Source organism: Talpa occidentalis, unplaced genomic scaffold (assembly GCF_014898055.3).
Source record: "Talpa occidentalis isolate TD23 unplaced genomic scaffold, MPIMG_talOcc4v2.1 talOcc4.16, whole genome shotgun sequence".
Classification (NCBI taxonomy): Eukaryota; Metazoa; Chordata; class Mammalia; order Eulipotyphla; family Talpidae; genus Talpa; species Talpa occidentalis.
Window position 1 is genome coordinate 18,571,311 of NW_023601653.1, and position 25,827 is coordinate 18,597,137.

Genomic DNA, 25,827 nt, shown 5'->3' on the forward strand with positions numbered 1-25,827 from the left:
ACGTAGTCTATTAATTTGAAACTTTTTTTTTCAGAAGTGTAGTTCATGTATATATGTATTTGTTAGTAGAAATTCAATTATTATACTAAATACATGTAAAAACAAGTTATAGACAGTTTCCCCTTCTCTTTGTTTTGTTATTCCAGTCTTCAATTTATAGATACAATTTGAAAGTCTTAGCAAATGTGGAAGGGAAACCTAAATATTTTTTTTTGAAATATAATTCATGTATCATAAAATCTCCCCTTTAAAAATGTACGATTTGTTGGGGCCTCCCTGATGGTGCAGGGATTAAATTATCAGCACTATGAATCTATCATCAGCCACTGCAGCGTGAGTTCTATCCCCACCAGGGAGCTGACCCACAAGGTGCATCGGACCTCTCCTGTTTCGCCTGCTGCTCCCCTCAGCAGTGTATTTCAGTGGATCTGCGTGTTCTGCTCCCTACTCTCTCTGGTGAATCCTCTCACTCCCTGTACCTCTGGCCTACACCCCATTTCTTGTATGCATAAATAAATCTTTTTTAAAAAAGGTAGAGTACAACTTTGTGCAACCATCACCGCTGATTCCAGAACATTTTTATCATCTCAGAAAAGAAACTACCCATTAACAGTCACTCTTCACCCCTGCTCCCTCAAATCCCTGGCATCCACTTAATTCCTTGCTGTCTTTATGGATATTCACCTACTCAGGACACCTCATATCAATGAAATCATATGACTTATTGTGTCTTATTTAACATGTATTCAAGGTTCATCTATACTGTAGCATGTGTCAGTGCTTTGTTCCCATTTAACATTTCATTTGAAGTTGTTTAAGTAAATGCTTTTGAGAAATGAAAATGCCAAATGAAACAAAGTGGAAGTTTTAACTGGTTAATAATCTGTATTGCTTCCCATAAAGCTAGTCACTTTTGAAACTTGCACTGCTTTAGACCATTTAAGAAATACGTTTCAGTCTTGTAAATTTTTTTTTAATTGTCAGAAATAGTAAATCTTTAAAAATAAAATTTGATTGCTGAACACTATGAGAAATTTGAACCAATTCTGGTGAATAGTTGGTAGGAATCAACCTTGACTTTTATCTAAAGGATTGAGAAACTTTGTTAACCTTTGCCAAATCACTTTCCTTGGGCCTCATTTATTTCTCATTTTTAAAGGTTGATTATATGATCCCTCTAGGCAGAATTTAAAACAAGAAGTTTTAATCATATAATCCTTGAACTGATTTTTCCTTTTGGCTTTTAAACTGACTCTTAGGTAATTAAAAAAAAAAAAGTGCTGATGTGAGTAGTAGCAGTATTCTGGAATATGCTTTCCAGTGTAACTGATACAAACATCTATATTCTATCTGCTATGATATTTTTAAAATTCATGTTCTCCTTGGGCCCAGACCTTGGTCCTCTTGTCACTGTGTATTTTTCTAAACACATTTATTCACATAACATATTCAGTCCGTATTGATCAGGAATTCCGAAATCTAGCAGTTGATTTCAGCTCTCTCTGGTTGCCTGCCTTTCATCTCCACTTAGGTGTCTTGCATTTAAGATCAGCCTTTTTTTAAACAGTGGAATGTAGTCATTTACATCAGCTCTTGTAGTGTTTCTTCTTTTAACTAACACCAAGCACATCAGCGTTAACTGAGTTGCCTGAAATGTCTTCCGGCACCTCCTCCCCAGTGCCCTCATGCACCTTCAGTTTGTTAATAACCAGGTTCTCCTCTAGAAATGACTCTTTTCCTAACTCATTCCTGTCTTCCCTCTTCCCAATAACCTTTGTCGTGGTGGCTCTTACCCGCCTAGATTTTTTGGGTGATAATCTCAGAATGCGTCTCCCTGTCTTCATGGTTTTTATATGCATTCTCTTTCCCACCGTTTCCCACATGACCACATTATTCTAAAAACACAGATGTGGTCTTATGTGACTCCACTGTATACCGAATGGAGTTCAAACTACTTAATTGGGCATACGAGGTTTTTTAAAAACCTGACCTTTTCATCTTGGATATTTCATTGACACCTCCTTCCTTGAATCCCCTCTCCTGTACAACCTCTGAAACTGATACTGTTTACCAGTGAAAATGATGTGTTTCCCAGCCTCTCAGTTATACCATTGACCGTGAGAGACCATCCCCATGTGACTGCCCAGCAGTCTGCTACTTAGGTTAGTTTTCTCTGTGTCCTTGGGAGAACCTTCACTGATTCTTGACTGTCGTCATCTTATTTAGATCCCTGATAGCAAGTAGATTGCGGTTTAGGAACTCTATTTCTGGATGTACCATGAAAAGGAATAAAATTTGAGTCACTTTATTTTCTGGGATTCTGTTAAGGCACTCTGGGAAACAAATGTTGATCCCGTTGTTAATGAATCAGTGGAAAAATTCCTTTCTAAAAAAATTATTTCGGTAAATAAAAATTACGTATATTAAAAGTGTATAATGTACTAACAACCATCATTTCCCATAGTTAACTTTTTGTTGAGGTGGTCAGAAGCTTGAGATTTACTTGTCAGCATGTGAATAGCTGTAATCACCGTGCTGTACATTATTGGGTTTCTTGAATGTATTCACCTTTTAATTGAAAGTTTCTACCCTTTGACCGGTATTTTCCCTTTCCTTTTACCTCCCAGCTACTAGTAATCACCCTTCTACTCTTATTGTGAGTTTGACTATTTTTTAGATTCCACAGTCACATGAGATAATGCATATTTAAGTGTCTTTCTATGTCTTGTATACTTCACTTAGCATAATTTTCTTGAAGTTTCTTCTTTTTTAAAGCTTATGAAAAAATAAGTTTGCTCTTTGTAGACATTGGAAAATATAAAATACAATTAACCTTTGAGAAACTGAGCTAGTCTACGTATACATGGATTTTTTTCTTTTCTTTCTTTCTTTTTTTAAAAGGATTTATTTATTTATGCATACAAGAGCTGGGGTACAGGCCAGTGGTGTGGCAGGTGAGAGGATTCACTAGAGACAGAGTGGGGAACAAAACAGACAGATTGACTAAAATACACTGCTGAGGGGAATAGCAGGCGAGACGGGAGAGGTCTGCTGCGCCATGTAAGTAGCTCCCTGGCCAGGGATCGAACTCTTGCTTCAGTGGCTGCGGATAGCTTCATAAGGCTGGGTCTTAACCCCTTGCGCCACCAGGGAGGCCCTACATGGATTTTTTTCTACCTCGGTTTTGCATTCATGGATTCAGTCAACCGAGGACCATATGTAATTTGTGTGTGTGTGTTTTAAGATTTATTTATTTATGCATACAAGAGCTGGGGTATAGGCCAGAGATGTGGGAGGTGAGAGGATTCACCAGAGAAAGAGTGGGGAACAGAACAGGCAGATCGACTGAAGTTCACTGCTGAGGGGAGCAGCCAGCGAGACAGGAGAGGTCTGCTGTGCCATGTGGGTTGCTCCCTGGCAGACTGGGGATCGAACTCGTGCTGCAGAGTCTGAGGATTGCTTCATAGTGTGGTGCTTAACCCCCTGCGCCACCAGGGAGGCCCCCATATGTAATTTGAATATTTGTGAATTTTGGTATGAAAATGTGAATGTTCCTGAAAGCAATTCCTGGTGTTTTATGGGGATTTTCTACTCTATGAATGTCAGCCCACCTTACCCTGCCCCTTATTCAAGGGTCAAGTGCTTTTGACAAGGTCAAATACACATATATACTTGTTCTCATGGTTTACACGTATAACAGCCTTTTGTTTTCTACTGTTTGATTGATAATATTAGATTAGTCATAATGGGTCCATGAACAAAGGTTTTGGAGGACTCTTAGTGTCATCCTCCTTCACTGTAGACATTGTATCAGCAAATTTTCCTGTACCACGTTGCAACAGACCCTGACGGCCAGAAACCCAGTCCTGGTTGTTAGTGAGCAGGCATTTACTTGCTGTGCCTCACAGGGTGTGTATTAAGGAATATTTAGGTCTACTCTCAATGAAAAGGAAGAAAATCACGCATGTTCCCTTTTATGAGTAGCCAAATTACAGCAATGTTAATATGCTCAGAATGCACACAAGTACCTCTTCACTTCAAAGTGCTACTTTATTTTTTGAATTGACTCATCAAGCCAATTATGGTTTAAGAAAAAATGATGTATCTTCTTAAAGCACCAACAAATGATGCATTTCAATTCCAAAGATGCGCTTTACAATTATAAAATTATACATGTTCCTTTTTTTATATTAGTCATACAACTGATGTTGGGTAGCAAGTGCTTTGAAAAATGTGGTAACTTGTCAACAACAGAAATATTGCCCATTTTGCTCCTCAATTCTTGTCACATTTCTATTGAAAAAATTTTATAGTGGAAGTAAGAAAGAAGATTTCTATATTCTGCAGGGAAGATCCCAGATAATGTCTTCTTCCTTAATCTTGACTTTTCCAGCCTACATTTTAGATTTATTGACTTCCAGATATGGGAAGGTGTTACCTCAAAGTATTACTTAAGTTGTGTGAAGAATTGCTGGACCCTAAATCTTTCATCAAGGATACTGGAGAAGGGTGGTTGGGGAGAAATTGGTTGTATGATGGTTGGGAGTCTCAAAAATTTTCCTGGATTATGAAATTCTATTTGGGTTATTTACACTTGGGTGTCGCTTAATTGAAGCATATTATCTGTTCTAGCTGAAGTTTGCTGCTTTGATAGGTGAAGAAAGAGTGGTATTGGGTTAGGCCTGACTTCTGTGAAATTTACTGATACCAATAAACTACCTTTGAGGTCCTGAATTTGCTTATTTTCTAGTTTTGGATAAGGTCAGTATGGCTTTGCCTATTTCAAGTAAAGGGACTTCCAGACAGTTGGGAACACTTGTGTACTTGCATGGCAACCTCTAGGGTTGGCATTTTCTTAACTAGCACATCTGCCTTTCCACTACCCAGCAGTCCTTTGTATCCTCTACTGAATGGAGGCCAAGAGGAAAGTAAGGTACTAGGTGGTGTGCAGGCAGCTGGGCTTATCCTTACTCTGGCAGCTTTTTGAACAGACCGGAGCTGTCATGTACAAAGTTGTACTTAGGTGACCGAAGGGGTAAAAACAGAACTTTGAATTATTGTGGACATGTAACTCTGAGAAGAAACTACAACTCCTAATTCGGGGCCAGTGGGCGGGGAGGACAGATTAAAATTACTAAATATTAGACACTGGGGAGGATTCCCAGATGGGATATAGACTTCATTATTTTTTTTTATGCACACAAGAACTGGGGTACAGGCCAGAGGTATGGGGGGTGAGAGGATTCACCAGAGACAGAGTGGGGAGCAGAACAGGTGGATTTACTGAAATATACTGCTGAGGGGAGCAGTGGGCAAGTCAGGAGAGGCCTGCTACTCTATGTAGGTAGCTTCATAGGTTGTGTTTTTTTTTTTTTTTTAAAGATTTATTTATTTATTTATGCAAGCACTGGGTACAATCAGAAGCAGGGGAGGTGAGAGAATTCACCAGAGCCAGAGTGGGGAGCAGAACAGGCAGAAGGACCGAAGTACACTGCTGAGGGGAGCAGCGGGCGGCAGGAGAGGTCTGCGCGCCATGTGGGACCCTCCCCAGCAGCCGGGGATCGAACCAGCGCTGCAGAGGCTGCTGGCAGCTTCGCAGCCCAGCACTCAACCGCTGTGCCACCGGGGAGGCCCCATAGGTTGTGTCTTAACTCCTTGAGCCACTAGGGCGGCCCTGGGATATAGACTTTGGAAGAGAGTCTGGCCCTCCCTGGAAAGATGTGATTGAGCTGCTTCTTTCAGTGTTGGCTAAATTGCAGATTGGAAGAATGTGCTATTGGATGCTGGGATGCTCATAGGCACCTTAAATAGACTAGAATACCAGGAAGAGGCCGGTCCTCTCTTGAAGTTTCCCATTAGCACCCCGACATCTGCAGAGTTTTAACAGGAAATCTCTGGGAAAGAAGAAATGTGGTTTGCAGCATCCCACCTCCAGAGTCACAGAGTATAAAAGGGCTGAGTGAGAGACTATATCTGGCATACCAGTTTTCCGGTGTAGAGACTTTAAAGATAGAAAGCTGCCTCACCTCTGGCCCAGCCTAGGATAGATAGGGAAGGGCAGGAAGCCCTTGAGATGTGGCAGTACTTGACTTCAGTCCTGTAGAATGAGGGATTTTATAAGGTCTTTAAAAAATGTTTTTGATTTGATTAAGCTCAGGGACAGGACTCCCATTCCTCTTTTTGACTGTCAGGTTATTTTTTAAGTAAGCATTCCATACTGTGGCGAATACTTGTGCCCCACGTCAGTTGATTTTTTCCGGTTTTATTGTGCCATCCCTTCCCTCCAGTCCTCAGGGAAATCAGAACTGTGCCAGGTTTGCTAGGGGACAGATTCGAGCGAGAACATGCCCAGGAAGACAGGCAAATGGTAACTGAAGAGTTTACTTTTTCCCTTATCCTTGGAGCCTCTCTTTGCATCAGCTCTGAGGACACCTTCAGATCTTCATATATTATGGGAACAAATTCAGAAACGCTTTCCATTTTTAACTCTGATACACCTTTGGTTAGAACTCTTTGTCATTTGTCTAACATGAATGCATCGGTGTAAAGTGCTGCAGGACGCTGAGGATTCCAAGTTCTAGCTGTGAAGTGTGAAAGAGCCCTTGACTGGAGAGTGGGCTCCTATGTTCTTGCACTTGATAGGTTTCTCTGCACGTTTCTGTAAAATGTTTTCAGATGTGGTTCTGGGGATTAAATGGAACAGTGATGTGAAAATCCAAGGCATCTTTAAGGATTCAGTGTTGATCCCTGTATCTTGAAGTTCTAATTAAATTTATCATAACTTTCCAATCCCTTAACTTCTGAAAGTTCAATGTCTTGCCCAGGGTTCAGCCATTTATCACTTTAAAGTGTTGGGGTTTCCTTTTGTCTGGGCTTCCAGGTTGTCATGCTGTTTATAGCTTGGCCCTTTGAAGAGTTTCCACAAAAGAACCCCACTAATTGAAGCATTTTGCAAGCTTAAGTGATTTTTATCAGGAGTTTACTGCCAATTCTTACTTCTTTACTCCTGTTTTGCTCCATTTCTCACATTCTCTGATGCCTGGTCAAACAGTGTAACTCCTGGCCCCAAATTTCAAGTACCCAAGGTGAATAAAGTGTCCTGACTCTGGAAATTGACTCAATTCCTGACTCGAGTAAGCTCAAGATGTGCATTATACATTTTTTTTAACCTTTTAATTTTATAAGGTTTATGGCTTATGTACTGTCAAGTACAGCATTTTAAGTGTACAATTTAAATTTTGGTAGATGTATACAGCTGTGAAAATACCATCTCAGTTTTAGAACATTCCATCTCCTCAGCCCAACACTTAATTAAAATATACTGGTGTTTTTGCTTTATATAGAAGAAATATTTTTCTATGGTGTTTTTTCCCCCTGTAGACCGATGTGATCATCTACTTTTGAGCACATCCACAGTTTTTCCTTAGGATGAATTCCAGGAGGTGGAATTGTTAGAGGTTGGACGAGTTTGTAGTTCCCCCAGCCAAATATGAGAGCCAGTTTTCTCTACCACACTTAATACCTTTTTTAAAAATCGTTGTCTCTTCTAAATTTTAAGGAATGTCTTAAAAGTAAGATACTGTCACTTTTAAAATTGGGTTTTCCTAATGTTTATTCAGTTTCCTTTAGTGATTTTATTTAAAACACATTTTTTCTTCTTTTTTGGTTAAATGCTACTTGCAAATGTTATAAATTCAGCAAAAGCATACTCACTGACAAATGTCATACAAATATAGAGATTTATTTTTATTAATTCATGCATATAAGAACTAGGGTATAGGTCAGAGGTGCAGGGGGTGAGGATTCACCAGAGGCAGAGTGGGGAACAGAACAGGCAGACTGACTGAAACACACTGCTGAGGGGAGCAGCAGGCAAGAAGGAGAGGTCTGCTGCGCCATGTGGGTTAGCTCCCTGACCTGGGATAAAACTCATGCTGTAGTGGCTGGTGATAGCTTCATAGTGCTGAGATCTTAATCCCTGTGCCACCAGGGAGTCCCCAAAATAAATATCTTAAAAAAAAAAAAAAAAAAGTGAGGCCTGCTACCACTGTGGTTAGTACTTACTTGATCCTTGTAGAGAAAGTTTGAGCCTAAGTATGAGTGTGAAAATTTTGGGCTTGGAATTTTAAAAGGCCTATTTATCCTGCCATGTACCGCCATTATCTGACTCCTGAAAGCCTTAAGCCTAACATTTGGAAGTTCTCAGTGTATTTCTTTCCTCTGTGGAGTTGAACTCAGTAGAAGTTAGATCTGTTTGTTAACTGGTTTGGAATGTGAGACACTCTGTGGTGCTCAGTGTTAAGGCTGCAAACATTAGACTGGGGCCTTGACCTCTAGGATCCACTGTGGTTGGAAAGATAGGTGGTGAGTGCCTCCCTACTTTCTAACAATCTTCAGTAGCATCTAGTCAGTTGCTTACCTCTAAATTGACTTAACTTTCATAGTAGTAGCAATTCTCCTTTTAGGACCAAAATAATGTTTGTTGCTTAAATGACTTAGCTCTGCTTTCTAGTTCTCAAGATCAAAATGATGTGATCTTCACAAAAATCTGCAAAGAGCTGATGAGACTCAGCAACAACAAAGAAAATAATCCAGTCAAAAAATGGGCAGAAGAGCTAAAAAGAAACTTCTCTGAAGAGGAAATGCAAATGGCCAACAGGCATATGAAAAAATGTTCAACATCACTTGCAATCAGGGAAATGCAAATCAAAACTACCATGAGATACCATCTCACACCAGTGAGAATGGCACATATTAAAAAAACTAGCAACAACAAATGCTGGCGAGGATGTGGAGAAAAAGGAACTCTTGTGCACTGTTGGTGGGAGTGCAAACTGGTCCAACCACTATGGAGAGCTGTGTAGAGATTTCTGGACCTACTAAACATAGAGCTTCCATATGATCCAGCAATTCCACTCCTAGGTATTTACCCAAAGGACACAGAAACATCAATTCCAAAGAGCACCTGCACTCCTATGTTTATAGCAGCACTGTTTACAATAGCTAAGCTTTGGAAACAGCCCAAATGCCCAAAAATAGATGACTGGATCAAGAAGATGTGGTACATATACACCATGGAATATTACTCAGCATTCAAAAAAGATAAACACATGCAATTTGCAGCAACATGGATGGCACTGGAAGGGATCATGCTCAGCGAAATAAGCCAAAAAGAAAAAGAAAAATACCGGATGGTCTCACTCATAGCAGGAATCTAGAAAACTTAAATAAGGGACCAGGAAAATGAATATAAGAAAGTGAAAATCAAAATCAACAAAAAACTATGAACCAGAGACACTTTTTGGGGGGTGGGGGGCGGGAGGGGAAGGATTGGGTTCAGAATGGGGCGTTTGCAATTGTATGGGGGAATATAAAAATAAAATTTAATATTTAAAAAAAAAAATGATGTGATCTTTCAATGAGGCATGTGTGGTATAAGCATAGAATCTGTGACCAGGTTCTCTGGACTTCATTGCTAACTCTGGCAATACTAGCTTGACAACCTCATTTGGCCTCTTTGCCTGTTTATCTGCTTCATATACTAGCTCTAGGGTTGTTGGGAGGGTCAGAGTGCAGAGAACAGAGCTAAACATAATACCGAGCCTTATTTTGTGTTAATACTGTTTTTTCATTTTTGTGAGAAAACATACTTCATACTCATTCACCATAAATCTAAAAAGAATGAATGTCTTTCCAGTAAGAAACTATTTTCATTTATGTATTAGTCCCACAAAATAGATAACATTAAATGTAATCCTCTGAAGTGGGGGATATTTTAAAGCACATTAGGAAAATGGATGGAATGTTTTGACTAGGTCACTCGCATGTACTAGAGTGCATGGCTGCTCGCCATAACTAGAGTTATGACTGCTAACCTCTTGTTCTTTAATCCAAATTACTTGGGGTCTTGCATTACATAATTTCCAGGGGTGCCATTCAGACCAAAGATGATGTCAGTAATCATCTCCTAGAGTTGTGGAATGTGGCAGACTTGTTCAAGGATGCTTATTGCGGGCAGGGGACGAGAACGGCTGTCTGTGAGTGTATATACAGTATGTGAAAAAAACTAATTTGTCCTTTCCGGTGTTGCAGATTTTGGGCAAAATTATGTCAGTGGCACAATTTGGTTGAAAACGTAAATCTGAACCAACTGTAACTTGTTTTTATTTGTGCCTCATCAAAAATTTCAGCTGCTGTGCTTCCATCTGTCTCTTCTGTTTCTGTAAGCATGGGCCTTCCCTATGAGAGTGGGGTCCTTGGGCATTTAACACTTATATTTCTTGTGATTTCCTCATTCGGAATTTGAAGAAACTGGTGATCTAGGAAAAGAGTTGAGTAAGTCACACATAGTAGTGGCCGACACTCTAGCTTGCAGGTTAGGACTGTTTGATGGATCTTTGTAAACAGTGCTCTAAGGATCGTGGCACAACAGCAGTTTCAGTAAAGTGTTGCTAAGCCAGATCTTCATCCTGGGTTCTGAGGCATAACTGTCAGATCATACAAGATTCAGAATTCATTAGGACAGAAAGACAGTGACATTATTCTAATAACTATAGACTTGTTTTTTTTAAGTTTTGTGAGTCTGTGCTGAGGAAAGTCCAGGCAGTGAGGTATTAATTCATCCACGAAATCAGAAACCGAGAGAAAATGGAGTCTTAGCTGTCGTGACCCTGCTAATTACAGCCCTAGGTATTCAGAGGACATTTTTACCCCTAAGAACTTTAGGAGTGTTTTATGAAGGTGTAGTTGACACTGTCTTGAACTGTGATGCTAACATTTAGAAATCTTTCCAAAAACAGAGGGGAAAAAATGGAGACATAAAGCTCTCATCTTTCCAATGAACCTTTAAAATGTCTTCAGAAATGAACATAATATGCCCGCATTCTAATTCCATTGTTCAGGTGGTATCCCTGACTCAACACCTGTCTTCTCTAAGACCTAGACAGACCTGTTCTCAAATACATCTTTCAAAAAAAGACTTTTTTAATGTTTTATATTCACAATAAGTTCCTAGCAAGGCACTCTGTTTTACTCTTCCTTTTAGTTGGTTGATACCATGATGCCATGTACAAAATAAGCAAACCATTGCTAGTATATTCATATTTCTAAGTTACAACATTTCAGAGTGATAGTTTCATGCACTATCAACAATAGGCAGAAGGGTTTATAGTGTAATAGGTAATTCCAGGTTTACTATACAGCAAATTTTCAATCCAGTAAAGCAGGTTTTTCCTACTTTATTTAGCAAGTAAGACTATATTATTCAGATGTCAGTTCCAAAAATAAAAAAAAAATGACATTATGGCTTACATTTGTCTTGTTCTTGAAGCATTCTTTTATGAATATGGTGGACTGAAGATAGCCCTTCTTTAACTTCTGTACTATTTACTGTTCTGCCAAACACTTGACATTTACTGCTCATATTGTTAATTGTCTTTCTATATACTATTGAGATTAAGTAAACAAATTCTGCAGCTAGACTGATTAGGGAGCCCAGCAGCCTGGATTTATATTTTGACTTTACCACTTACTGGCTTTGGTTATACTGTAAGTGGTCACCGTTGGTCCCTTTTCCTTACTTGTAAAATGGGTCTGAAGATTAAATGAGCTAATAGACCTAGAGCACTTACATCAGTATTTGATGATTATTGATAATTTTTAATTTTACTCGACCTTTTCCTGGTTCTTTGCCTATCTGGGAACAGTGGTCGATAATTGCATAAAGTCCTTGCTTTATGGGGCTTACAGGCCTGCTGTGATTAATGAAGCAAAGGAATGGTGATAAACAAGGAAATCATAGCATTCAGCCTAACAGTTTCCTCGATGGAGGGGACAGTTTGTTGTTAGGGTTTTAAGATTTTTGTCTATTGTCAGTGAGAAGAATAATCTTAAATGCTGTTCCTGAGAGTGGAAGTTGCTAACACAGCAGGTATAGTAATCCTTATCGGCTTTGTGTGGTACATGTATTAGATTAATTCACTAAACAAGCATGTTTTTAGCACTTACCACCACCATTTGCTAGCTGGAATGCCTGTCTTCAAATAGTTTAAGATCTGAGAAGTAAAACCAACAGTTAACTGCTAATAATAGTAGAGAAGTGGTGGGTAGTGCACAGGGGACTTTCAGATTAATTCAGACCTTGAGAAACAGTTTGGTCAAGTACATTTGACCTTTTAGAAGTCCCTCTCTGGCTCCCAAGTTTCCATTCTTTTCACCAAATTTACAGAAGTATTGATCTGGTCTTGGGTTGTGGGGGAAAATTAGAATTTTAGGGATTTCCATCCCAGATCATCCCATCTCATCTCTTACAGATTATTTGAAATGGAGTACAGAGTGCTTTTTCTGTTATCAGTCTAACTGGAAATAAAACTTTTTAGGCTGAAATCTTCTAAGATTTAGTCATTGATATTTGGAGCCTTTGAAACAGCTTCCTCTATTTTTCCTTCTCTGAATCTTACCCCTAAGAAATCTTGAGGGTTAAGTGTGTGGGCAGTAGAGGGAGGAAAAGAGGAAGGAGTCTGCTTCGAGAGTCGGTTTTCTCATCTGACTTTACAATAAGCAATCTTTTTAAAACTTAGCAAATTAGGATAAAATTAATAACTTTTTGTGAGTGACTAGTTTTTCATTTGTAAAGGAAAAGGAATTAAAATAAGTGGATATTTCTCTTGTCCACTAGGGGGTGTTGTAGACTGTAAAGGTCATAATCTTGTGACTTGCAAACAACACTTCCTGTCATTGAGTCCAGGTATCTCATGTTACTTTTTGTATAGAATTCTAAAAGGGGAAAATAATGATGTTGTAAAGTTTCTCTATCAAATTTAACTCACATTATAAAATAAGTTAGATTCTTTTTTTTGCCAGAGGTGCAGTGGGAAGAGGGGAGAAGATGAGAGGATTCATCAGAGACAGAGTGGGGAGCAGAACAGGCGGATTGACTGAAATACACTGCTGAAGGGAGCAGCCAGCAAGACAGGAGAGGTCTGCTGCACCATGTGGGTTAGCTTCCTGTCTGGGATCGAGGTCATGCTGCAGTGGCTGCTGACAGCTTCATAGCGCTGACTTAACTTAACCCTTTTGTAACTGGGAGGCTCCAAGTTGGATTATTCTTTAATGACCTGTAAATAACATCATTATAGCAGAGTTGTTTTGTGTTACAGCATCCCATGTGGTTGGTACTGGCCTCACATGGCTGTCAAAAGCAGTTGAAATGTGACTAGTTTGAATAGCTGTCAATGTAAATTACACACTGGATTTTGAGGACTTAGTATGGAAAAAAATTGTGAATAATTTTTATATTGGCCACATGATGAAATGATACTAGCTCAGTTAAATATTGAAATTAATTTGACCTGTTTCTTTTTACATTTTATTGTAGCTACTAGAAAGTTTAAAATTACGTATGTGCCACAAATAGCACTAGCATAGTTAGGAAGAAGAGCATTCATTGACCATTTTTGTCATGGTCTACCTTCTGCTGACCTTATGATTTCTAAGGTTTTGTAGTAAGGACATTGAGTACAACTTCAATTCTGTTTCTAATCACAGCTAGAATACATACAGTCAGGCCTGTGAGAAATATATACATTCCTAAAATTCATTGTTATGCAAAATTGTATAGTAAAAACCACATAGTTCTTGGATAAAATGGTTTTGGGGTATGACACTCAAATTTCATTGGTAATATTTTGAAAAAGAATTGATACTTGCTTTTTTAGTAATAGAAAGGAAGGAATATTTTGTTAATATTTTAAAATCACTTAAAGATGTGAGGGGTAGGTGTAGCTGGCATATACATCTTTGAGGCATCTATCAATTTCATGACTTATTTTTGTGATAGCAAAACTGATGAGATTTGAGTATAACCAGATAGGCAACTCTTGGGAAGATGAGCTAAAAAATCCATCCTGGCATTATTATTCACTGCAATTTCATATTTCAGAGAGGATTCTAAGTGGGGAAAACCTAATGGCTATAGGTATGATGCGTTAAGATAAGTGTATATATATATATATATATATGTCGATAATTACTAGTTGGACTGACTTTTCTCACATACAAATTACCACTCGTTTGCTGAGAGTACTGTTTATTATTTAAATTGTTGCTGTATACAGTATAATCATTACTTCATAGAATGTGTATATCGTCTTAGCTTGCTTCATAGTGAGCACAGGTGATTATTAAAATTACAAATGGGGAAAGTCCTGATTGATAGAGTTAAGTTCTCAGAATTTTTTTTTTTTATTTTAAAGATTTATTTATTTATACAAGAACTAGGGTACAGTCAGAAGCATGGGAGGGTGAGAGAATTCACCAGAGCCGGGAGCAGAACAGGCAGACGGTCCGACGACACTGCTGAAGGGAGCAGTGGGTGAGGCAGGAGAGGTCTGCCACGCCATGTGGGTTTCTCCCTGGCTGGCTGGGAATTGAACCCATGCTACAAAGTCTGCAGACAGCTTCACAGCACTGCGCTCAACCCGCTGCGCCACCGGGGAGGCCCAACTTCACAGAATGTTAAGTGTTATAGTTTACCTTGGTGTAATTCTGGGATGTGCTGAAGTCCCAATAGCTCTTTTGAGGATCACAACAAATCATTGTGTTCATTTAGCATGAACTATTACACACATTCTGTAAAATAAGTTTCCTTGACACCTAAATTTCTTGCAGTGTAAATATCTATATTCATTTTGAGTTGACTGTATATGACTATGGCCTCAGACAGTGTTTTTTCTCAAGTCTTTTCACAATGCTATGTGATGTTCAGAGTAACTCTAGTGAGAAATAATATTAACTATATAGAGGAGGAAACAGGCTCAGCACAATGTAAGTTACTTCCTCAAACAACATGGTTAACTGAGTAATGCAGTGGGAATTTGAACCTACTTTACTTCTAGACTTGAAGAAATCACACTTTACTTTTCTGTCTGCGAAAGAGTAGTAGAAAATATAAAACTGGAAGGTGTTTGTTTTACAGTTAACCATGTTAGTGGTAGCAGGATTTTATTTCCTACACATTTTGCCTTTTTAGGGAAAGGAATTAACACAAACTTTTGTGACTAAGACTTTTACTCCCTAATATCAGAGACTTGTTCATGGCTTTTATTTTTTACCTCATAATTGTCTAACACAGTGTAGTTAGACATTTAGCATATGTTCATTGTCTCAAAACCCATTAAAACTTGAAAACATGTAAAAATTATTTCAAAAAAGTTTCTACACCTAGAGGCTTTTTCTAGAATGTGTTCTGATTAAGTCTTTCAATTGATCAGGCCACATGTACATTCTTTAACATGTACATTCAATTTAACATGTACATTCTTTAGAAAAATTGGTTTTGAGGATGAATTGAAGAATGAGAAAATACATTATCTGTCTCACTAGGAGTGGCTTTGCAGCTGCTTGGGGATATGATCTTGGAGGCCCTTCTGGAAGCTTTTTATAGCTTTGGATAGAGCTGCTACTGTTTTGTGTAACTAGGGTGTTTGTTTGTGGCTGTTGGACCCCAGCATTCTCTCCCTCCCCTTCTCCCTCTTTATGGCTTTCTAAAAATATGAAGACCTTTCTAAAAATATGAAGGAAAAGGAGGATAGAGGTGAAGAGAGGTCAGAGTTCAGGGAATATTACCTTTCAGTACATTTCTCATTCCTTTACTCTTACCTTTTCATCCTTAATTTCTCTTCTTTTCCCTCTAAAGGGGAGGACCAACCTCTATGTCCTAATTACATTTTGAAGGACTTTCTATGACGGAAGACTTCATTGTTACTCATGAGCGCATTAAACTCTAAAAATGTTTTTATTTTGAACCTAAAGAAGTTTGCTAAGAGAAGTTTACAGCATTTCAATTTCTTATTTGTCCTCTTGCACTGCCACTGTTAAAACAAAGCAAAAGCGAACCTCACAGTGTTGAAGGCATTGCAGTGGCTATGGTTTTAACACATAAACTTATTGACTAATCAGTGCTTACTTAAAATGTTGAACATGTGTTACTAATATATAAAACTACGCATACTATCGTCAGTTTGTATATTGAATATTAACTTTTTTTCTGGTTAAAAATAAATTATTTATAGATATAAGTTAGATCATTCTTTCCCAAACCTGAATGGATCCTTTTATTTTCTGCTTGTAATGTGCACATCCTAACTCTGAATAACATTGCTTTAATGATGTTGAAGATGAAATTCTTACAGTTCTTGTTTTTTATAACATCAGATGGATTCATAATTCCATGAGTATTGAATATCTACTGTAGTACCCGACATAGTTCCAAATGCTGAGGACATGGCACACTCAAACCGATCCTTTATGGATCTTCCATTCTGCAAATTGCAAATCAAATAAGTGAGATTTGCCATACTTTAGTGCTGTAGAGAGAAGTCAGTGAGGAATATGGAGTTTGTGGGGTAGAATGGAAATGGGATTTGCAGTTTCAGTTGTGGAGTCTTCACTTAGAAAACAAAATTGAACAAATGTTTTAGGAACTGAGGAAGAGAGCCATATAGAAATTTGGAGAAAGAAGAGCCGGTGCAAAACCCCTGAGGTAGAAATATGTCTCTCAGGTGGAGGAACTACAGACAAATTACTTTGACAGGAACAAAGTGGTCAGGGTGGGGTATGGTGATAGGAATTTAGGGAGGCTTCAGCATATACAGAGTATATTTATTTGCGGCAGGGGTAAGAGGGCTCACCAGAGAAGGGAGCAGAACAGGCAGATCTACTCCGACAGAGAAGGGAGCAGAACAGGCAGATCTACTGAAATACACTGCAGAGGGGAGCGACGGGTGAGACAGGAGAGGTCTGCTGCCCCATGTGGTTTGCTCCCTGGCCGGGGAGAGAACTCCTGCTGCAGTGGCTGGTGATAGGTTGATAGTGCTGAGACTTTAACCCCTGTGCCACTAGGAAGGCCCCAGGGTATATTTAGTACTTAAATTCATTGAACTGGATGAGATCACTGTGGAGGTGTAGAGACAGAGACAGAGTCCTGGTACTGGGGAAGAGGGAACTCGCAAGGAGACTGCTGCCAGGCAAGTAGGAAGAGAGCCAGAGAGTGTGGCTATAGGAAGCTGGATGAGGCCTTGTAAGGAAGGCAGACCAGCTGCATTTAGGTCAAGTAAGATGAAGATGAAGTGCTGGCCATTTGATTCAATAATGTGGAAATCATTGGTGACCTCCACAGACAGGTTAGTGGTGAGGGCTTGATTGAACAGTTTTGTTCAAGATAGGAAGTGGGGAGGAGACATTGGCGGTAAGGAAGCATAGATAACTTTCAAAGAGGAGGCAAGTTTGGGAGCAGTAGCTCCTTGGAGAGAGTGAGTTCAAAGTCTATTTCTCCCCTTATTAGGAATACTTAAAGCAAGTTTGGACAGTTTGGGGAGAGGCTCAGTAAGGGGAGGAAACTGATGATTCAGGAGAGGAAAGAAATTTGACGGCCGTGCCCTTGAGTGGGTGAGGAGCAGATGAGATCTAGTGCTGAAGAGGAGAGCTTAGTCTTGAGCAAAGGAGGACATTTCATCCGTAGTAACAGCAGAGAAGGCAGACAGATGCGGGCGTGGGAGCTTCCTCCCATGGGAGCTTATGAAGTTTCTGTTTCCTCAAGGAATAGGAAGCAGAGTCATCAGCCAAGCGTGAGGATAGAGATGTTGGTGGTTGGAAGAGAGAGAAGAGGAAGAATGTTATTTGGAAGAGAAGGAGACTCTTTCCTAAAGAGAACTAGTGAAATGATCATTGGGGAGCATCAGTAAAGGTCTTCGAGATTTACTGTCAATTTTAGAAACTAATCCTAATCAGCGTGGTTAGATGTTTCTCTAGCCCTGTTTTAGTGTTTAAGCATTTGTTATTTGTCCTTCGTGCCATTGTATTTTTCAGAGGGGAGATTTTCAGTGAATTTAAGAACTATCAATAGTTAATTTTACTTTCTAAACAGTCTGAATAGAAGAGTTTAAATTAGCAAGTTGATTTACTGAGGTGCTGATCCTAGTGTTGTTTTCTTTCTCTTTCTTCCTTCGCTACCTTGTCATTTTTTCTTTAATGGAGTGTAGAATCAATTTCATTACCCTTATTTTATCATACCATTTAGAGATATTTGTGCCTGGAATGGGTGTAAGTCATTAGTATTTGCCTGTAGTCGCACTTAGCTGATTGTAATTAAATGGTCGTCTTTGAGCTCTGCATTTTTAAAATAAAAACACATTAAGAAATTAGAGGTTCTCTTATGTCCAGTTTCAGGAGATGAAATTTGTAATTATTTAGTGTTTTAACAAAATGACGTTGTTTCACAGATGTGTTATGTTTTTCTGTTGTAGGAAACCCAGCGTTTGCTGGCAGAACCAGTCCCCGGCATTAAAGCAGAACCAGATGAAAGCAACGCCCGTTATTTTCATGTGGTCATTGCTGGCCCCCAGGATTCCCCCTTTGAGGGAGGGACTTTTAAACTTGAACTATTCCTTCCAGAAGAATACCCAATGGCAGCCCCTAAAGTACGTTTCATGACCAAAATTTATCATCCTAATGTAGACAAGTTGGGAAGAATATGTTTAGATATTTTGAAAGGTAAGTGTTCTCTTTATCACTGTATGCTTATTACAATTTCTCCTTTTTCTCTTAAGCATTCCATATTGAGAATCTGAACATTGTGATCTTGCCTTATATAAAAAACCTCTGAGGGAAATAGGAGGGAGGGAAATCAACACTTCTAGGCTATATTTTCATGCTTTATCATTTTGGGCCCGTTGCCTTCATAGATAAGTGGTCTCCAGCACTGCAGATCCGCACAGTTCTGCTATCGATCCAGGCTTTGTTAAGTGCTCCCAATCCAGATGATCCATTAGCAAATGATGTAGCGGAGCAGTGGAAGACCAACGAAGCCCAAGCCATAGAAACAGGTACTCAATATTCATTTCTTCTGTTCCACCTCCACTTTTAAAATAAATTTGTACTACTTTCAGAAAAACTTCTTTCAAAAGTCTTAACAAAAAGGGAACATATATATCAGAAGGAGTAATTGACATCTTGCTTCCGTTGTGTGTAAATTTCTCATAATAAAAAATATTCGATCTCAGTTAATGGCCTGTTACCTCTAAAATTTAGACAACCTGTGATTGAGAGATTTTAGGCTCTGGTATGAACTATATTTGATTAGCAAATATGGGCCGCCTCTTATTCATCTAGCAATGTGTAAAGTAATGGAAAACCTTTGAACTCTTTTGAGATGTTTTCATAATCCTTTCAATTAAAGTATGTATCAGTTTATGGCTGTAGGAATGGGAATCAATAAACTTCCTGCTACAGATTTTAACAGAATTAGTGGGAGCATTATGTATCTAGACAATTCTTCATCCTGTTGAATTTTATAGAACTTCTGAATTTCATTCAACTGTTTGGTAATTAGTCTTTCACCTCTGATCCACATTATTGAAAATGCATGCATTTAAGAGATTATAATAGCATGTCATTTCCATAATTGACTTAATAGTGTTTGTTTACATTTTATAGAGTTTGAAAAGTAATGTTGAACTAAGTAAGATAGTAATTGCATGTTTGTTTTTGTCTACAGCTAGAGCATGGACTAGGCTATATGCCATGAATAATATTTAAACCGATCTGATCATCAAGTGTGCATCACTTCTCCTGTTCTGCCAAGACTTCTTCCTTTTTTGTTTGCATTTAATGGACACAGTCTTAGAAACATTACAGAATAAAGCCCAGACATCTTCAGTCCTTTGGTGATTAAATGCACATTAGCAAATCTATGTCTTGTCCTGATTCACTGTTGTAAAGCATGAGCAGAGGCTAGAAGTATCATCTGGATTGTTGTGAAACGTTTAAAAGCAGTGGCCCCTTTCTGCTTTTATTCATTTCCCCCATCATGGTTTAAGTATAAAGCACTGTGAATGAAGGTAGTTGTCAGGGTTAGCTGCGGGGGTGTGGGTGTTTTCTTTATTTTATTATTTTTTTGAGGGGGGGTAGTTTTATTTTAATTTTATGGGTTCCTTTCCCCCTTTTTAAGGTGATCTAATTGCATTGGTTTAAAGCAGCTAACCAGTTCTTTAGAATATCCTCTCTAGCCAAGTCTAACTTTAGACGCTGTAGATGGACAAGCTTGATTGTTTGAACCAAAATGGGAACATTAAACATCACAGCCCTCACTAATAACATTGTGACTTTGCTGTCAAGTGTAGAATCCTCCCTTCAAGAAAAAGCTTGTGACCATTTTGTATGGCTTGTCTGGAAACTTCTGTAAATCTTATGTTTTAGTAAAATATTTTTTGTTATTCTACTTTGCCTTTGTACAGTTTATTTTACTGTGTTTATTTCATTTTCCCAATGTGACAATCGTATTTAAAAGTTAAAACTGATGGTAACATTCTGTTTTGATCTTCGCCATCTGACAAGTTGAATGGCAAGAGGTGGATTTTGCCAGTTTCTTTTCACTGATGCAAATTTGTTTAAAGATATCACTAAATGGAGTATTTAAAAGCTGGCTCTGAGCATGCACACAGCATCAGTACCTGACATTTTTTTACCTCTTAGAAATTTGAAGTAAATGTTTCTGTCTTGTCTTACCGTTAGATGATCATTGGTGTCTTGCCACAATGTTTGAAAATTACTGTACAGGAGAGTCACAGCAATGCAGCAGCTGTGACAGACTTTGTGTAGGACTTTCATATGTGCCACATTTGTGTCTGGCATTTGGGTTACGACCTTTTTCTTAGTTCTTGTTTGCAAACTCCACTGGTGTGTGTTATTAGGAAACACCAATCTGATAATCATTTGGGATTTGCTGAGGCATTTATGAGTCTTTCTTATAGACCTGATGAGCAAATCTCAAGCAACCAGCTTGCGTAAGTGTCATCGGAAAGGTTTCTTCGAGCGAACACATCCTCAGTTATTCTTACTTTCATCCCTCTTGTATTTGTGATGAGAGCTCCTTTTATTCTTTGATATTCAGTAATTTTCTCCATTAACAGAGTTCTTCCTCCCACAAAACTATTCTTTCCCATCCCTCTCCATATCTGATTGCTGAGTCTTCCTATTATTGTCATCACTGTAACCAGCCATAAGTATGTAAATGTTAGCTTGGTTGGCACCTTTGTCTCTTGCAGTTGAAGGTAATGGATGTTGTAGCTCACCGAATTTTCCCCACTCTTATTCTCGTAACTTCTGGAGTTTCTTCAGAATGTGGTGTATTGTGCTCTTATGTAAGTTGAAGAAATTATCTATTAAAATTACATTTTCAACATATAAAAGTTTTTTGATGACTGGTAACTGGTATCCTTCCAAATGTTTGCTTGGTAACAAATGTTTAATTCAGAATAAAATTGTTCATAACTAATCCTAATATTGTAAATTTAAAACTATTAATAGAAGTTATTTATAACAATTCTTAGATTGTTTAGAGGATATTTTGCATCTAAGGAAACTGAATTTTATTCTGGGGCCAAAATGAACTGAAGCAGCTAAAACTCAGCTACATTTATTGCAACGACACTGTTCTGCAGAAGATGGTAGTGATTTACATGGTATGAAATTCCAGATCTATTGCACTACAAATACCTAAAATAGGGCTTTGATGTTTCCTGAGTTTGTGAGTTATAGAAGTAAAGAAATGGAGTAAGTTTTTATTTCAAATATATGAGTTCCTTATTTCAAGGCATCATGATTTTTTTCTTTGTAATTTGGTAAGTCCCCATTGTTCTGGTAAAACTTCCTTTCTCAACCCAAAGGTATGAAACCAGAGCCAGTGTGCTTTCTTAGGATTTCAGGGAGACGGAAGATCAAAGCAGAGGTCAAAAACTGGCAGCTACATCTGGCTTTGGGCCTGCTTTCCTTGGCGGACACACTGTGGTTGGTTAAAACATTGTGAATTTAATGCCAGTATTTTTAAAACTTAGGAAGATCACATGAGAATCAAGAAATCTGCTAACTAGAATGGATGATCTGAAGGTCTGACAGCAGATGTTACCCACCATTGTGTGTGCCACCCAGTGGCAGGAGTTGAGCAGCAGCCCTCAATAGTTGTCATTGTCTTCCTGTCCAGTTACTTTCCTTTGGACTAGCATCCCCTCCAACCCTACCTGCTCCTTTAGTCCTGTTTCCTTGTAAACCTTTGTTTTTGTAACTTCTAAGTTAAAGAAAACAGTTTGACAGAAATATTTACTATATGCCCAACACTGTACTACTTGTTGGGAATGATAAGGTGAATGAGACTGGCACAAGGCTTTCCCTGTGAACCTTATAATGAGCGAGGGGACACAGACAAATAGTTACAACTCTGCATGGCAAAAGGAAATACTTGGCAGGGGCTGCTATTCTGGATTCAAGCCAGATGGACACCTCTGGCAGGGGTAACAGCATGTGCTAAACCCTGGGATAGGAATCTGAGAAGTGACTTCTCACAAATCAACTCTGCACCTTCAGGATCTTCTCTGAAATCCCGAGGCATTGATAAAAGCTTTATGTTTATTTTTTTAAATGTTGTTGTTTACTTTGTTGTTATTTGCTTCTACACTACTTGTCATTGGTCCTCTCAGAGGCTAAGATATTAGATCTGAAGTATGTAGAGCTTACACCCTGCTCTAGATCAAGAACATACTTGTAACAAAATTTCAGAAATGTTTAAAAATAAGTTGAAATACAAATTAATATATAAAAGCCACAGGTGCTATGGTTTAGCACTGTTAAAGTAGCATGTGGAGAGGAAAGCTGGTATCCTATAAGTCATTATAAACACAATTTTAGCTAATGGAACTAAATGGTGCCATGAAAATGTTAAGAATTGGTTTTATTTTTCTATCTGATAGGTTCAGGAAATTTTTGACTAATCACATCTGTTTTTGTTGCAAATGTTTAAAAATACAGCCTTACTTAGAAAAGCTGGCCAAAAGTTAAAATGCCATAATTAAAGGACACCTAATTCATCAGTCTATTTAAGAAAAATGTAATATTTCATTGAAGTAATGTATTTTGGGGCTGGGGGCAACATTTCATTTAGCTATTTAGCATGCTACCTAGTTTAAGGAATTATATCAGGGTTTATTTTTTAACTGACAATGATCACAAAAGCAAAAATATGTTGAATGTAAGAACTTGAAAGAAATACAAAGAATAAACTTCTGTAATCCACCACCCAGACTGGTGATATTTTGTCTGTTTCCTTAACTATACCCTTACCCCTTCACTAATTTATTACTGAAGCTGGGAATTGGGAAGATTTGTTCTAAGAGTTGACTTTGCTATGGCCTTATCTCACAATTCTGGCAAGTTCCTATTGGTCTCAGATCTGGGAATCAGATTACAAGCATTCCTGTTAAGAGTAGAACATAACATGAAGTGTTTGGGTAATTCTTCCTTCCCCTTAGTTGTACCTTTACCACCTTTCAGCTGATTTCAGATGTGTTTGAGGGTGTGGCATTTCGAGTATATGATGTAGGCTTGATTATAGAGCTGAATACTGACTTCTTGTGGTTGGTTCAGATTCTGATGTAGAAGCAAATAGTAACTGTTTAGACCTTGCTTATTGTCTCCTGTAGCAGAGCAATAACTGACTGTTATCCCATGAAAGTGCATTTAACGGTGTTCTTTAAAGAGCTTTAACATTTCTGCTAATCATACCTATGGACCAAAAAATAGGAGTTAGGGAAGAATAACCTCATTCCTACTATCTAGAATAATTAGTGTTTCCTCTTTATGTTACCTCCTCTTACCACATGACTCCTTTTAAAATAACTTACAAATTGGGTGATTTTAGATCTAGATTAATCCCAGTATTTAATTTTCATAGCAAGTTTATGAAATATTCTGGTTTAAATTTAAGAGTATTCAGGGCAATCTTTCAAAAGCCTCTTTAAGACAGAGGTTGGCTGCACTAGGTTTGAACTTGGTGCTATTTTCTGTCAGTTTTGGCATGAGGTGTTAGGACTGAGTAACCAAGGGAATAGGGCCAAATTTTTTGTAGTCAGTGTTTTTTCCTTCTAAAGCAGGTGTGTTGGGTTTTGTGGGCCACAGGTCTGTCTCAGCTACTCGGCCATTGTAGTGAGAAAGCATCTAGACAATTTGTAAATGAATGGGCATGATGTGATCTGGTAAAATTTAATTTTTACATGCCCCAAGGTTTTTCAAACAAGATGTAAAAAAGCATTCTAAGTTTGTGGGCTGTACACAAACAGGCCATGGGCTTGGTTTTGCCTGTAGGCTGAGTTTTACCCCACCCTCCACCTGTTTAAAAAGCAAAATTACTGTTATAGTCCAATAGCAATTAGCGAAAAGATTTGTGATGTAGTTTTATTTTTCCCTTTCTTTTTTTTTAAAGATTGATTTATTTATACAAGGACTGGGGTACAGGCCAGATATGCGGGAGGGTAAGAGGATCCAACAGAGACAGAGCAGGGAACAGAACAGGCAGACTGACGAAATACACTGCTGAGGGGAGCAGCGGGGAGACAGGAGAGGTCTGCTCGCCATGTGGGACCCTCGCCGGCTGGCCGGGATTGAACCTGTGCTGCAGATGCTGCGGACAGCTTCACAGTGTGGCGCTTAACTACCTGCACCACCAGGGGAGGCCCTATTTTTCCCTTTCGATGTATATACATTAATTAGTTATGTACAGATTGAGCATCTATTACACAATTGTTTCATGTATGAGATATACAAATTTGTTTTGAAATTACAATGTTTAAAAATCAGAGCTATACAGCCTCCTTTAAAGTGACCTTCAGATAGAACCAAACCAGTAACAAACCCTAAAACAGAACTGAAGCTATCAGACGTGAACAGGGGAGGTTTGGAGAAAAGGGTGTGGAGGGGCCTCAGTGGACATTAGTGCAAGACTCAGTGTCTTGGTGGTGGGTAGAGTGTGGTAACATACATATGAAGATAGTGTTGTAAACCAATGTCACTTTAAAAAAAATGTGACAATAGGTAATGCTGTGCTCTGTTCTGCTTTCCTCAGTGTTACTGAAAGCCCCTTACTTCCTGTGGCTGTATAGCTTTCTGGTAGCATAAAATGTCTGTTGACTTTAGTCCTTTTGTACATTAAATTAATGGCAGAATAAATTCTGCAATCAATACAATTTTTGGAACATAACTTAGATTGTGCAACTTGTCCAAGTATTTCTCTTGACTAATTTCCCAGAAGTGAAATTATTGGGTGAAAGGGTTATTTATATTTTACTTTTTGGTAACTACTCAGTTGATTTCTCAAAGATTATACTAGTTTAAGTGACCAGAGCCTTGCCTGAATATAATTTTTTTATTCCATTATAGGGATACAAGTTAACCATTGCTTATTTAGGTCTGGGCGTTTTAGTCCCATGTCCTACACATTTTTGTTGCCTGATGTTGCTACATAAACCTTTGTCCACATTCCTAGAGATTAGTTGGATTCCTATTATAATTACTTGATCAAAAGGCATGTTTATTTTTAAGGTACTTGGATACACATTGATGGCCAAATAAAACATTTTTATTTCACTAATTTAAGGACTAAATATGAGTAAAAATTTAGAAAATAGGAAGATTTTACATATTGGCACTGGTGTTTGCTAAGAACCAGGAAATGTGATGTCATGAGGACAGTATTCCACATTTTGGGAAGTGTCAGTTAAAAAAAATGCAGAAGAGCAACTTTAGGATCATTTGTTAATCACTCAAAGTAGAGAAATTTAAGACTAATTTCTGAGAAGACATGGTGCCATGAGACACACAGTAAATTTGGATCTTTGCTTTATTAAACTAGGCCTAGGTGCCCTTTCCTGTTACTGCTAAAATTCACCTAATGACACTAGTCAGGAAATTATTAAAGGGTTAGTAGCACCAAGGATGATATCACAT

General features: G+C 38.4%; 1 protein-coding gene across 1 annotated transcript in view; it reads left to right on the top strand.

The window, feature by feature from the left end:
* Nucleotides 1-20,275, top strand: part of UBE2N (ubiquitin conjugating enzyme E2 N) — a 29,388-nt gene extending 9,113 nt beyond the window's left edge. Inside the window, exons 2-4 of the mRNA XM_037513877.2 lie at nt 18,303-18,549; nt 18,741-18,881; nt 19,553-20,275. Of these exons, the coding sequence (XP_037369774.1) occupies nt 18,303-18,549; nt 18,741-18,881; nt 19,553-19,593 (429 nt within the window). The 3' untranslated portion in view covers nt 19,594-20,275. The remainder of the gene's footprint in view (nt 1-18,302; nt 18,550-18,740; nt 18,882-19,552) is intronic.
* The last annotated feature ends 5,552 nt before the right edge of the window (nt 20,276-25,827 follow it).